The 15,969-nt window shown below is 32.5% G+C and overlaps 1 protein-coding gene across 1 annotated transcript; it reads right to left on the bottom strand.

The window, feature by feature from the left end:
- Positions 1-11,313: 11,313 nt before the first annotated feature.
- On the bottom strand, positions 11,314-13,269 carry LOC25492866 (expansin-like A2). The gene is made up of 5 exons (XM_013601133.3): positions 13,088-13,269; positions 12,882-12,991; positions 12,477-12,655; positions 11,858-11,990; positions 11,314-11,752 (listed from the first exon to the last, which is right to left on the bottom strand). Exons 1-5 carry the CDS (start codon positions 13,200-13,202, stop codon positions 11,507-11,509), a joined length of 783 nt encoding a protein of 260 aa, XP_013456587.1. The 5' UTR covers positions 13,203-13,269; the 3' UTR covers positions 11,314-11,506.
- Positions 13,270-15,969: the final 2,700 nt, after the last annotated feature.

Here is a 15,969-nt window from a genome sequence, read left to right as displayed (position 1 = left end):
CTATTCCAGCCATAATAAAATCATCCAAGGCAATCTCATGTTTATTGCCTGAACCTTTATCACATTTTTCTTGTAGCTTCTGACAAAGACTCTTGAGTCTATCTTCATATGTTGTTGATATGAGGTTAAACCCTTTGAGTTCTTCTTCAGAAGCTTTCAGTTCCAATAGAGTTGATTTTTGTTGTTTCATCAAATCAACATATTTTTCTTTTAAATCTGTCAACTCATTGGTTCTGTGTTCAAACAGTGATAAAAGTTCTTTTAGAGAATCAACAAGTTCTTGTCTAGGGATTTTGGAATATACCTCATTTTCATCTTCTGAATCTGATTCAGCTTCTGATACTGCTTCTGATGATACTGTTGCCACTAACCCAACGGCTGCCTTAGCATCATCATCAGCTTCTTCTTTATCAGAACCAGATTCACTATCCAAATCTTCCCAGGTTGCCATCAAGCTCTTTTTGATTTGCTTTCTGAATTTACTGGAGTTGAAGCTTGATTTCTTGGATTTGCCTTTAAACTTCTCCTTTTGAAGATCAGGGCAATCAGCAATGAAATGACCAGGCTTCTTACAATTGAAGCATCCCTTCTGATCTTCTTTCTTGAAGTTCTTGTAGCTACCTCTCTTGCTCAAAAATTTCTTCTGCTTCCTTGCCAGATACTCAAGCTTGTTGGACAGCATAGCCATCTTTACAGATTGATCTTCATCAGAATCTCCATCAGGTGATTCTTCTTCAGATTCACTGGCTTTGTAGGCTTTGGAAGACTTTGAGGTCTTTCCTTTAGATGGTAAAGCAATGGATTTACTCTTCTTAGAGGTTTCATGCTCATTTAAACTCATTTCATGCACTTTGAGTGAGCTAACAAGATCTTCAACACTTAAAGTATTTAGATCCTTAGCTTCCTCAATAGCAGTTACTTTGGGTCTCCATCTTGAAGGTAAGCTTCTCAAAATCTTACTAACATGATCAGAAGCAACATAGCTTTTCTTCAGTATCTGCAATCCAGAAACTAAAGTTTGAAATCTTGAGTACATTTCTTCTATACTCTCATCATCCTTCATTCTGAAAAGTTCATACTGATGAACTAACATCAAAGCTTTAGCCTCTTTTACTTTCTTGCTGCCTTCAAAGTTTGCACATAGAGAAGCAAACATGGCCTTCGCAGTAGATTTGTCACTCATTTTCATGTATTCGGTGCGAGGTATAGAAGCCACAATGATTCCTCTTATCTTGTGGTGTTTCTTATAAAGCTTCTTCTGAGCAGGAGTATGTATTCTTCTGTCTATGGCAGCTCCTTCTTCATCCAAATCCAGATCATCAACTCCATCTTCCAGTATATCCCATAGCTCTTCATCCAATCCCATGATAAAGCTGTACATATTAGTTTTCCACCATGAAAACTCTTCTGGATCTCCATTAAACTTTGGAGCTTTTCCAGAGTCTGTTTTCTTGTCAGCAGTATCATAGTCATGCTTGACACTTGTGTATTTTGTAGTAGTTGATTCCTCATCTCCAGACATGTTTTTCTAATAGATCTTGAACTGTAACACGGTTAAGTGCTGTGATAACAGAGCAAGCTCTGATACCAATTGAAGGTGAGAAAAACACAAGAAGGGGGGGGGTTGAATTGTGTTTTCTTTTTCTGTCTAAAAAATTCTTCTTCTGATAAAACTTCAGAAGCAGAGTGAGAGTGCTTCTGATGAAATGATCAGAATCAGATATGCAGCGGAAAGAACAGAGCAGAGAAAAGAAAGACAAAGACACAAGCAGTTATCCTGGTTCCTTCCACAACACGGAAGTAGTCCAGTCCCCCTTGCACTTCCAAGGAGATTTCACTATAATCACAAGATTACAACTGCTCAATACTTTCTAAGTATGAGACTTCACAAAACTATGCTCAAGCACACACGCAAGAGTCTTCCAATGCTCAAGCACTAAGCAAGAGACTTCTAATGCTCAAGCACGCAGGCAAGAGACTTCTAATCAAACAAAAATACAGAGAATTGAGTTTGAATTGAACACTTGATATACAATCAGTGGTGTTCACAATACAATACAGAAAAGACTCTAGACTTTGAATTTCTAAGATGTATCAAATCAGTGCAGAAATTCAGTGTGCTTTGTAGAATCAAATTGACAGAGTTTTGGCGCTTTTGAACTTATGTATATCTCTGTTTTATCTTCAAGTCTTCACTCCTTTATATAGAGGCGTGAAAGAGACGTTGAGATAATCAGCACGTCTAAAGAGTCGTTTGAAATCCTTTGATTATCCACCAGTGATCCTTTGCCTGATTTGGGTGTAGTCCTTTGAAGAATAAACTTCAAATTCATTCCCATCTTGAGTTGTACAAATTCTGCAGGCATGGCTGTTGTTTTGTCTTGTAGCGTAGACAGAAAACAGAGTAGTGGAGGTAGTGGTTGTACACTTGTACTTTGTCAACTCTATTAATGAGAGACAAGTGCTCAGTGTTATCCATATATCCGTTGATACCTCCCTTTCAGTTCTTCGTTCTTCTTTGATAAGACTGAATTGAGAATCAGCAACTTTGAATCTTCAGTTTGATTAAAGGATCAAATGTAGCTTCTGGTGAAAATATTGCTTCTGATGAAAACTTTTGCTTCTGATGAAAATATTGCTTCTGATGACTTTCTGCTTCTGATGACGTCATCTCTTCAGGAGCAGTTTAGCTTCAGGAGCAGTTTTCTTCAGATGCTCAGAATTTCTTTTTCTTTCCATTGTTCTTCCAAGACCTATTGAAATAACTTGAGTAGCCTTTGGTCCTGTACACTTGAACAATTATTAGTAATAACCAATTGACAATTTTTAATACCTTGTTATCATCAAAACTTAATAAGGTTCATTGTGAAACACATTTTGTTCCAACATAGCTTACAATCAAACTCAAATATGACAGACTCCATGCCTTGATTGACAGCGAAGGTTAATGCTTCAAGAAGGCTTAGAGCCTCAGCTTCTGAAGGGGAAGAGGTATATAAAGAATACTTAGATAATCCATAATGTAATGTCCCTGAAGAGTCTCGAAAACAAATGTCGAGCCCTGTGATGGTATTGTTGTTGAAGAGGCCGCAATCTACATTGCATTTTAAACTAGAGCTCATCCTAATGTATATTCTGGTTGGGTTGTCTCACTATTTGTAAACAGCGCCATTCATGAAGAGAATTATGCGCTCGCTGAACGATCAAAGGAGAGGGAGTGTCAATGCCTTCCCATAATTTAGAGTTTCTACTTTTCCACAGACTCCATAGAATCATAGATACAGTTGCCTGGGTATGTGGTTGCAACCTTCTAAAGAAATAAAAAAGAAGAGTTGTGAAATCATTAGCATCACGCAACAAGTCATGCACAATACCATCCAATCAAACTTGCTCCCAACAATTCATAGCTTTTGGGCACACGAAGAATGAGTGGATGTGGAATTCAGCCAAGACATCGCAATGAACACAGGTATCGTCAATAGGTACACCTTTCTGGATCTAACGAGTGCGAGTTGGAAGGCAACAGTGAGCCGTTCTCCATAACAGGGAACGAACTCTAGGAGGCACATGTTGTTTCCAGATAATGTTCCAATTATGCGTAACAGCAGTGGGGGAAATATTGGCTTCAGCTTCCAGAGACATACATAAGTTATAAGCAGATTTAACAGTATAAATACCATCAATAGAATGATGCCAGCCTCGAGTATCGTGCAAATTACGCGTATGGAGTGGCAATCCGCAAATGGCTGAAGCGTCTGAGATGGAAAAGATGTTATTGATGAGCGAACTATTCCAAGTATGCAAGTCTAGATTTATTAAATCACGAACCAATAAATGTTCCAGACTCGAGTATCGTGCAAATTACGCATATGGAGTGGCAATCCGCAAATGGCTGAAGCGTCTGAGATGGAAAAGATGTTATTGATGAGCGAACTATTCCAAGTATGCAAGTCTGGATTTATTAAATCACGAACCAATAAATGTTCCAGATGTGGAGGTGGCGTTGTTGAGGGTCGAAGAGTAGAAAGAGAACGAATCCACCAAACTTTGATTTGGGAGCCATCTTTAATTTTCCACCTATATCCCAGCTTAATAAGATTTTGAGAACTCCATATGCTCCTCCAAGTATAGCTTGGATTGTGACCAATACGGGAATCCAAGAAATCCCTTCTAGGGAAGTAGAGCTTTGATAATATGAGATAGTAAGGAGCTATGATCAGTTAGGAGTTTCCAACCTTGTTTACCGAGCATAGAAAAATTGAAGGCTTCTATGTTACGAAAACCAAGTCCCCCTGAACTTTTATGTAAGCTAAGTTTATCCCACCTCATCGAGTTAATCCCTCTACGCCCATCTTTTTTAGACCCCCGATAAAATGAGTTCATCATTCATTCTATCTCATCACATAAAGAGGATGGGATAAGAAAAGCACCCATACAATATGAAGGAATAGCTTGCGCAACCGATTTAATAAGAACCTCTTTACCTGCACGAGAAAGGGACTGAGAGCTCCAAGACCAACACTTCTTCCAATTAAAGAAGGGATGCCAAGGTATTTCCCATTCCTGATAGTGTTTGTGACATAAAAAATAGAAGAGATAGAATCAGCAATGTCGTGAGCGGTATTTTTGCTCAACTATATAGCTGACTTACCGAAATTAATAGCTTGACCAGAAGTAGCTTCGTAGCATAAGAGAATATCCTTAAGATGAGTAGCTTCAACTGTTGTAGCTTTGCAAAAGAGGAAACTATCATCCGCAAAAAGGAGGTGACTGATGGGGGAGCTTGGCGACTGATGCGAACACCATGTATTTTTCCATTAAACTAATGGTACTTAATAAGAGCAGAGAGTCCCTCAGCACATAACCTTCTTGTCGGATTGATCAGGCCAATACGGTCTCCATTAAAGAGAACATGGTATTCGACAGAAGTAATGCACATTTTAATCCAAGATATCCAACAATCGCAGAAACCCATCTTTTTCTTAACTAAACAGAGATAAGTCCAATTGACGCTATCAAAGGCTTTTGAAATATCAAGTTTTAGAGCCACCTCACCTTTTTTACCCTTATGTTTGCATTTCATAAAATGTAGAATTTCAAAAGTTGATAAAGCATTATCCATGATGGACCGAGTAGGCACAAACGCGGCTTGATCAAGAGAGATAAAGCTTCCAATTAAAGGCTTGAGACGGTTTGCCAAGACTTTTGAGATGGTTTTATACAAGACATTACATAATGAAATTGGACGTAGGTCCTTGATAGTTTCGGGGTTGTCACCTTTTGGAGCTAGAACAATGTTCATATCATTCGGTTCAGAAGGGAAAGCACTCGTCATCAACCAAGAGGTGGCAGAGGAAAATAAATCTTCACCAATTTCGCCCCAATTTTTTTGATAGAAACCAGGATTAAGGCCATCGGGGCCGGGAGACTTATCTAGGTGCATGCTGAAAATTGTCTCTTGAAATTCTTCCTTTGAAAAAGGCCGAGTGAGAGACATGTTATCGTTATTGGAAACACGAGGCTAAATGCGAGAGATAACCAGTTGCATATCACCTTGCACAGATTGAAAAATATTGGAGAAGTACTCGTGGATATGAGAGTTAATATCATCGTGGGAGGTAAGCCAAGAGCCATTAGGATGTCGTAACTTAGTAATAGTGTTTCTACGACGATGTGCATAAGCGGAGGCATGAAAAAACTTACTATTGGTATCGCCTTCCTTCAGCCAGAAAACTTTTGAGTGTTGTCTCCAATAGCTATCTTCTTGGAGCAATAAGTTAGCGAGTTCATTTCACAGTTTGAGAATTTGAGGATCCCCCGGATCAGTCAAAGTTGTACGAGCGTCTTCTATGAGGGCTAAATGTTGAGATATGCGCTTTTGAAAATGCGGGAGGTTTGAACTACTCCATGCTTTCATGTCTTCAACACAATAATTTAACTTGGATATAAAGCTAGTTGACGAACTTCATAGTAGTTTCTTCTTTCTACGCCAAAGCTCTATCTATTTCAAAATAAAAAAATGAGAAAAAAAAGAAAATGTCGTTTTATAGATTTATTCACGCTATAAAAGTCTCTAACAACTTGTGTTAGAACTTCATGCGTGATTACTAGCTCTATAACATGTCAAATTGTTTATTTTAATTGATTAATTTGAGCTTATCTAGTAACATAAATATTTGTAAAATTGTTTGAGAAAACTTAAAGAAATCACTTTGATGTATTCATCAGCTTATTTTAATAAACCGTCAAAATAAGTGTTTATGAGAAAGATAGCTTGTTACGAACAATATTATATTAAATTTTATATTTTGTATTAAATTATAAATATTTTGTAATTTAAGCATACTAGTAAGCATTCATACTTTAATGTGGATATGGAAACTGATCTCAACGATATGAAAAAGCATAAAAGATAAGCTGAACAAGAACTCGTTATGAAACCAAAAGGTGTGAGACTGAGAGGTTAGATTGAGAAGTTTCACAATGATATAAATGGCTCCTTGCATTTATTTATGGGTAGACCTGGTCGCCGGGTCTTTCAAAAGCAACAATGATCCTCGGTTGAAACTGATAAGGCTTTAGTCACTTTCCAATATGTTTTTTTTTATAGATATACGAAATGATAAATGATCATTGAAACTCTCACACATAAATAGAGAGATTGAGATTTGAAATTCAGTCATGACGTTTGACCTAACTATTTTGATATTTTTGCCAATTACTTCCTCTGTCTTTAATTATAAGACCTTTTTGAGAATTTTTTTTGTCCCTTTTTATAAGACTCATTTGTTATTTCCAACTACATTAATTATTTCTTTACATACATGCCCCTATTTATTATACATCTTTTTCTTCAATCAGCAATAAGTAGCATATGGAAAACATAAACTAACTCTCTCTCTTAAGGATAAAATTGTAAAAACAATAGTGATTACAAACAACTTTAATACAAATATTCGCTTTCTTAATTCCCGTGATTTTAGCAAAAGGGTCTTATAATTAGGGACGGAGGGAGTAAACTGGACTTGTGGACAGGCAACATTTTTTGTGGACTGGCAACATTTTCCATCTCTGCCTACCTTATTAATTAAGTGGTGTAGCCAAACATGCATCTTCGTTTTAATTTTGAAATTTTAGCTTATTTCAATAATTTATCCTTATTATTTATTAAGTTTATTAGGTCTGCAGGCAACTTAACCTAATAATTTCCATCTAAAATGCTGCATTAGGTTAGCATCAATTTAACTTAACAAATTCCCTCTAAAATGCAGCAATCCCTAATATTAACTGGACTTGTGTCATCGTTTGTATATATTTATTGTTTCTGTAGACTTTTTTTTTATAAGTTATTGTACATTTATTTAATACGTTTACAATACCAGCTACCCTAATTTCTATGCAAACTCGGCTATATATAGTAAACCCTAAACCGTGTTTCTCTCTAGAAAAAAGGGGTAAATTTATTAAGTCATCTTTTACGTTTTTAACGATGTTGAATATATAGTTGTATTTGATGTAAAATAATAATAAAATTAAGTCATCTAAATATGACATGTTAGTCTCTTTTAAGATAAATTAGATGACTTATTTAAAGACACTAAAGTGGAATAGAATTTTAATTAGATTAGCATGTCATGTCAAATTTTTAAATAAAATATAATTTTGGTTCATTAAAAAACAGGTTTTGTCCCCACTATATTAGTGTACTTTTAAAAATATTAGTTGAAACTAAAAAGTATATTCTACCCCCAATAGTGTACTTACATTTGAAGCTAGCTTTGATTTTATGAGAGTTGCAATAGTTCATATTATTGCTTTACAACACTATTTTGTGAAGAATCAAATATTTAATCGTATGAGAGATGAATTTTTAAATGATCGATCAATCTTATATATAGAGAGATATTTTATGGTGTTTTATAGACGGTTGGATCTCTTTTTCTTTTTTTTGTCAAGACTACTCGATATCTATTACGAAAAATTGATAATTGTATAATTATTCTGTAATAATTTTGAGATTATTCTCGCATACTTCCATCATGTTCTCTCTCTCTCTCTCTCTCTCTCTCTCTCTCTATATATATATATATATATATATATATATATATATATATATATATATATATATTTTGTTTTTTTCCCAAAAGAAAGTGAAAAAATAAGATTATCTCAAGAGTTGTCATAAAATGATTGTACAAATATCATTCATCATATTTTATCACATTGAAAATAAAAAGATAAACTGTTTAAAAAATCGTTAAGCAATTTAAAATGTGAAAAACATTGAGAAATTATCATTAGTATTTGCATAAGTGTCTTTTTTTTTGTGGTGACTGAGGTTCAAATTCCGGACCTTGCATAATATATATATTGTCCATACAACTGAGTTAAACTTACGAGGACGCATAAATGTCTTTTACAATACGTATAATATTTTATAGTTTTTAAATCTCCAATATATTACTTAGAGATATCTTTTACGAGAAAATGATAATAAATTAGTGGGTTATTCTTAAAATAAAAAATAAAAAATAAAAAAAAAATTATTGGGTTATATAAGTTTTGGATCCTACTTCGGTGCCATTGAAGCACCAAAAATACATGGCTCTGAACCAATCATATATTGTCATATGTCCGACCTTTATTTAAAAGAAAGAAAATAAACTAACTAAAAGAGAAAGAGAGGAGCATTCAATTCTTTTCACCCCGGCAGCCCCTATTTTTATCCCTAAAGGCTTTATTTGGATTGACGGAATAGAACGGAGCGGAATGGAATATAGTGGAATTGAGCCGAACGGAACGTAATGGAATAAATATTCAATAACATTGTTTGGGTATTATACGACGGAGCGAAATAAATTATTTATTTCATTGTTTGGAAAATGAACGGAATAGAATGTGTTATAACTTTTTTTATTCCATTTTTACCATGGTTTAAAAAACAATATCATATAGAATTAAATCATATTATCTTTTATCAAAATAATTAATTTTTACCTTGTATTATATTTCTTCTCCTTTTTAGTTATTAAAATTGAAATTGAGAGAATAAAGTGAATTATAACTTGTTTATTTTTTATTTTACCCTTATATTAAATAGATAAATACGACATCAAAAACATTAATATTATATAAGTTATTGTTTATCAATAAAAAATAAGTTAACTTGCTTAATTATAAAAGCAACAGATATAATCTTGTATTCTTTTATCTACCAATTCTCCTGCACGAATTTTGATGAAACGAAAAGGTATAGCAGTTGAAAAATGCTTTGTTAGTATAGAGTGTGTTAGTGAAAAACAATAAAATTGAAATTGAAAGGATATGCATATATGCATGACAATGGAGAACAACGAACTAGAAAATAGAAATATGCATGATCAGTGGAAAATTGAAAGGATATATTAGTAATAAACTAATTAAAATTAAAATGAGTGATTCCATCCAATATCTTCCAAATTGAAGGGGAAGAAAAATAAGAGGAGAGGATGGAATGGAATAGTATAGATCCCATCATGTTCCATCCCATTCCATTCATTTTTTTAAAATTCAAACAATGGAATATCATTCCATTCCATTCCATCTCAAACCACTAATCCAAACATAGCCTAAGAGTGCAAGTTATTTTTATTTTTTTTTATAATGGTAGAGATTAATTATTATTATTTTTGTCAAAATCAATGAGAAAAAACCACACATGTCAAGCACTCAAATGTAATACTCGTTTTAAAGATTGCCGTCGAATTTCAAAAATCTTTGGGGATTTCTCGTACGCCCTTCATATTTTCAATTTTACCTTATTCAGATTATATAATTTGAAACTTAAAAACATGTTTTGTATTATATAATATGAACCCTACAATTATAGATGCAATGCTTAGCCACTATCTCTCACATCCCATTTTTGAAATTTAACCTAAAAACTTCCACTAGAGACGTTTCACACAATTACACAACAGGTGGTTAGTACAAATTATTTCAAATATTTGTGGTTTGATTGAATTTTTTTTTTCTTGTGGTTTACTAGTGCCTTTCAACATATAAAATTTGAATTGGATTCATTATCATTTTGGTTTCTATAATCCAAAATACGGTTAGAGATTCTAAGTTTGTGTGCCTTTTCTTATTTGAGTATGTTTGCCTTCAAGCTAAATAATATGACAAAGATGACCCCTTCAAACTATAAGAAGAGAACGAAGTTTGGTACTTGTCATCTTTTGTCTCATCGTGTGAAGAAGAACCTAAGAAGGGTGGTTAATGTTGAGTATCGTCGTGTATCAATCGACTAAGATGGAAGCGTTCGATTCATTAAGATGAAACTCCAGAACGACGATGACGTGAAGACCATATTCTCTATATTTGATCAGTATAGTTCGAAGGGATGGATTGAGTTAGAATCTAGGAGAATATGTTCATGCTATTTGGGAAAGTTTAATTGGATCCAAGATATACGAAGAAATTATGGCATGCACGTATGAATTCGATGAAGAAATTAGTTTGACACATCCATAATCTTGTTTGTGTTTAATTATGTTGTTTAAGCTATTATTGCAGTTGTATTATATTGTTGAACTTGTGTTGAATTATGTCGTTGAAATTGTTGTGGTTGAATTATGTTGTTGATATTGAGGTAGAATGTGATTTAATGATAGATTTTTTAGTTTCTGGTGTTCTGAATGATTTTAAATTATATAATTCAAAACATAAAAAACACATTTCACTCAGATTATACAATCAAAACGGAGATAAAATAGAGGTTCTGTAGGATGCATGAGAAGAATAAAGGGTTTGAAAAGAAATTCTCAATATCTTTTTCTCCCAAGTTTCTTTTAGGGTCAAATTTTGTACCAAAGTTAGCGGGCCTTCCTTTGTAAGTCTATAATGGCCCAATGGTTTGAATTTGGAAAAATGCTTTTCACACTTCATTCAATGCTAAGAAACACCATAAAATGACAAATTTAACCTCAAATTCTATCGGAAGTAAACTACCGTCGGTTAAAATCCTATTTTAAAAAAATTGAAAGAACAATATGTTGTTATTTCGAAAATAAAACTCGCAAATGTACCCTAAAAGTTCATTTAGTCTCATGGTTGGATGCTTGAAAACTCATTTAATAATAAAAACTTAAAACATCTTTGTGTCTTCTTTTTCATCATTCTAGCTAGTTGTTTACATTTTAACTTTTTAAGTATGAGTGATGGAATTTATTCATTACAATAAGTGAATAAATGATAAAATTCCCATTTCATCAATTAGGTGAGAAATAAAGGTCATATTGAAATGAAAATAAAATAAAATGAAAGAATACATAGTAATGAAGTTGAGTAGTCACAAAGGAGACAACACATATTAATTTTATTAAGCTATTCCATATGATTTCTGGGTATTACATTTGGTTTGTAAGCCTATAATACACAGAAGAATAAAATTAAAGCCACCTAAAATCTATATATGTATATGTTATGTGGGGTTATATTCAGCACTATAGTTTGTCTTTGTCCTGAATTATGACCATGTTTCATCATTACATGGTGAACAACCCTCTTGTGCAATTTCTGTAATCTGAATATCAGAATCATATATCACCCCATTTTTCCAATCAGCTGGAAGAACCTTTTTTGCCCATAGCCATTTACCATCATACCCTGATGTAACCACTATACGAAATTGCAATGCCCCTTGTGGAACCCTACTTGTGTCCCACACTGCCCCATGATTTCTACTCAAGAAACTCCAATTTGAAGATCCAACCTAGTAAGTAATTAATAACCACAAAAAACAATATGGTTAATATTTTTTTAATTCAATAAAAACACTTGGTAATGATTGTTTTTGGCATATAGTATTAATATATACCTGAGCTACATCAACACCTACTATCTCTGTTTGACCCCCTTGATACAAAAATTTAATTGCTAAATAATCTGGTTTTTTGCTTGATTCTTCAACACGAACAGCCAAATTCTGTTTTTTGTACTCACATGGTACTCTGCACCATTAAAATCATAAATGTTCAGCAACCATATGCAGTTGATAAATAAATAAATATATGAATATGAATTTTGTGCACCATTTCCAAATTTAAGACACTATAAAATTAATCATTGCTTTGTATTTGATGCTTGCAACAGACACAAAATATCTGAATTCTGACATTATACGTGTTATATATACATTACATTGTTACATTAAATTTAATATATAGTACAGCAGATTAGACCGTTACTATTATTATTGCGCTATATAATTGTCTTAGATTCATTCATATAATTTGTCTACATTGGTGTTCTATTTTCAATGGTGGGACGGTGCCACTGTCTACTAGCTAGGTGGGAAGTGGGTCCAACAAAAAATGCTGGCATATCAAGAATGTGGAAAAAAACAAAAGCTACATTAACAAAAGAAAATCTAGAACTTATCTAGAAACAACTTATAACTAAAGTAAAGCTACAAAAAAGTGGTTTAAATGTCTTACCTCTTGTATTCAATGTCAACAATGCCAAGTTTCAATATCTGTTGGCTCATACCCTTTTGAGCCATAGCTGTAAAGGCTCTACTGCTTAGGACAAAATCAGTTTGATTATTGTGATTAAGATCAGTTAATACCACTTTGGTACCTTCTTTTGTGCATATAGCTTGGTTCTTGCATCTTACCTGCATCAAATTGTTCATTAATTTCATTAAAACAAAAGTTTCATGACATCAATAAAAGATATATTTAATTTCGCTAAATGTCAGCGTAGTTTTAAAATTGCGGACGCAATGCAAAGATTCTGGTGACTTTTATAATTGTATTGCGTCCGCATGATTAATAACACCGACAACTACAATGACTGCAACTGCAATTTAAAACCTTAAATACGATGATTTGTGTATATACCTGGAAGCAAGCACCGCAACCAGCTCCATTATAGAAGAGTGAAGAAACACCAGCTGCAAGGTGTCCACCACTAAAGTCAAGTGCTAAAGAACCATACCCACATGCCCCAGCTGCATATAAAAAAAAATCAATTATCAACAACATATTTTTTATTTTCTATATAAGATGAATATTGAAAAGAAATTATGAATGATTGTTATTGTTACATGAAAGAGCAGAAGCTTTTGAGAAATATGAAGCCTTGGATTGATGCAAGCAACGATCACAAGCAGTGGCTGAGGAAGCAAGAATGAAAAAGAAGAAGCAAAGAAAGAAAGCCATATATGGTATATGATTTTGAGAAATGAGAAGGGTAAAGTACAAAACAAATTGACATAGGAAAATGAGAGGAGGGTGATTTATATATAGCAAATCAAAAGAGAGTTACTATATATATTTTATTATGATATAGTATAAGTTTATAACAGGTCAGCATTAATTTTTGAAAAAGGTATTTTTTTTATTGATGGATAGGAATTAGTGAAAGGGACACGCATTTGGTGAGTCACTATGAACGCGGCTACACAAAGTAACTAAAATAGGGTCAGTTTATGACTTCATTCACCGACCTAATAGCTGTGTGCTACTCACATCAAGTTTTTTGTGTTAAGACATATGGTATTCGACAGTAAGGTAAAAATAGTCTGATTAAAAAAATTCAGATCACCTAAACAATTTGTTCTTTAATAGAGTATATAAAACACATACATTCTTTAGATTAGGTATATTCAGATGTTGGAAATATGTCGTGTTCAACATTCGCATATACAATTACATTAAAATATATGATTTTTTTAAATTATTAATAGCATTGATATGTCATTATCCGTGTTGTATTCGGTGTCCGTGTCGTAGGTAGAGTTTATTATTGGATCTTGTTTTATTTTTCCCTTTTTAGCGGAGAGGCTGTGTCCGTGTGGGATTGGAAGACATTCTAGTGCGGATACCTGTTTATGTGCTATGTGAAATCTGTCATGAATATGACGTGATCATGTTGTACTTTGGTGCCTAAACTTATTCGCACTCTTGGAAGTTTCTCTCCACAATTAACTTCCTTTACCTAATCATCAATCCATTTATAATTTTTTTATGAATAGAAATCAAGGGTTTACAAAATTCACAACACATTGGTGGGGAGACTATTTATAGTATTATATTATATGTCTAGGTAAAACATACATCCTCCGGTCACTATTATAAGCAAAATTCCACTTTTTAAATTCATTCAATAAATGATGTATGTGGTCTATTTAATGGATCACATACATCATTTATTGAATGAATCTAAAAAATAGATTTTTGCTTATAATAGTGACCGGATGGTGTACTTTCTTAAATATACAAAATACAAGTATGTAAAATGTTAATTTATAGTTTATCTGAGTTTAATTTAGTTGGTAGGGATATTGTTTTATATATGTAAGAATCGGAGTTTGAACACCAGAATCCCTACTTATACCTTTTAAAAGATGAATTTTTTAATCACTAAACTACTTAACTCTAAGAAAAAATGTTAATTTGTATTTGTAAATGGATATGATAAATAGTCATTTTTATCCTTAAATGTGTACGAGTAGCCATAATAGTCATTCAATGTAGCGAAACTACAAAATATTTCCTGGTTGTGCATATTGGTCAAAATAGTCTTTGACATCCTTGAATTTGGAAACTATTTTTAATTAATTTTGGTTGATTTTACATCTCTAAGACTATTTTTGAATTTCGCTGCATTGAGATATTATTATGGCTATTCATTATACATTCAGGGACAAAATTGACTATTTACCTGCAATTGGAGACTTTCATAGCAATTGCATCAATTCGAACCCCACAAAAATTATTTAAAATCTCGCGAAATAAACCTATAATAGTTAATTTTTAAATTTTTCGGATGGACCGTGGCCCACTCCAGCCCATAAAGGGCTCCGCCTCTGCCCATGAGGATGGAGTAGAAAGCCCATCCTAACATTTTACTGAAAACAATATTTTATTTTATATTATATTAATTTGGGAGGTAAGTAAATCTGAAATTCAATCGGGTGGTAAGTAAAATTTAAACAAAAAACATGTCATTTGAAAATTGAACTCAAATTCTATCGAAGGATTTTTTCTTACGTGAAACTCACTAATCACTTAAATCAATCACTTAGTTTATTCATTTGTATTTTTAAGCAATATGTGTTTTTTTTTTCTTCAATATGTGATGCTACAATAATGTCCTGATTTTTCATTTATTTTATGGTTAAATTTTAATTTACTTTTACTATCAATTTGATTAACAACAATATAAAATTGATTTTCTCCCTGAAGTTTAGAATGGATAAAATTTCACTAGCTTTCTTTATTTTTTGATAAACGACATTAATCTTGACACATTTTAATGAAAGTGGTAGTTTTTTTGAAGGAAAATGAAAGTGGTAGTTATCGTGAGACATTTAGGTGAGACGTTTATTTTTGCAAAGAGGTCAAGATAACTACTGCCACTTTTAATTTCCAAGTGACATTACTTCTAACCTTTAAAAAAAAAATTCCAAGTGACATTAACTACATTTTTTCAATGTTTTCTTTTTACATTTAATATATTTTCATAATCAAAAGTCTAACTATATTATTTTTTACATATATACCTTTTCAAGTAATTTATTGATATCCTTCAAAAAAAAGTAATCAATAGTATATATAAAGTAATGTTTTTTTATGTCACGTGTCACTTTCACGTTAATTCATAATATTTTTATTATTTTTCTATTTTTTAAAATTAATATTTAAATTGTCATAAATATCTCAACAAACTTTAGATCTTATCTATTAAATATTTTACTTAACTTTTTATTGAATTCCTGATATTTTATGTAACAGAAATATCTCAACAAATTACATACGATACCCTTCAACTATAAATCATCAATCAATAATATATATATAAAGTCAGATTTTTTATGTCACGTGTCACTTTCACGTTTATTCGCAATATTTTTTTTATTTTTTTATTTTTTAAAACCAATATTTAATTTGACATAAATATCTCAACAAACTTTTGATCTTATCT

Source organism: Medicago truncatula, chromosome 4, assembly GCF_003473485.1.
Source record: "Medicago truncatula cultivar Jemalong A17 chromosome 4, MtrunA17r5.0-ANR, whole genome shotgun sequence".
In the NCBI taxonomy this organism is placed as follows: Eukaryota; Viridiplantae; Streptophyta; class Magnoliopsida; order Fabales; family Fabaceae; genus Medicago; species Medicago truncatula.
The sequence above is the reverse complement of the archived record's forward strand: the minus strand, read 5'-3'. Positions and strand labels throughout refer to the sequence as shown.

Excerpts from the sequence above, each read along its gene's own strand:
- LOC25492866 (XM_013601133.3), bottom strand. The coding sequence starts at position 13,202 with ATGGCTTTCTTTCTTTGCTTCTTCTTTTTCATTCTTGCTTCCTCAGCC. Across the intron at positions 12,992-13,087 it reads AAAAGCTTCTGCTCTTTCAT|CTGGGGCATGTGGGTATGGT; the intron begins GTAACAATAACA and ends TTTTATATGCAG. Across the intron at positions 11,991-12,476 it reads GTTGACATTGAATACAAGAG|AGTACCATGTGAGTACAAAA; the intron begins GTAAGACATTTA and ends TTAATGGTGCAG.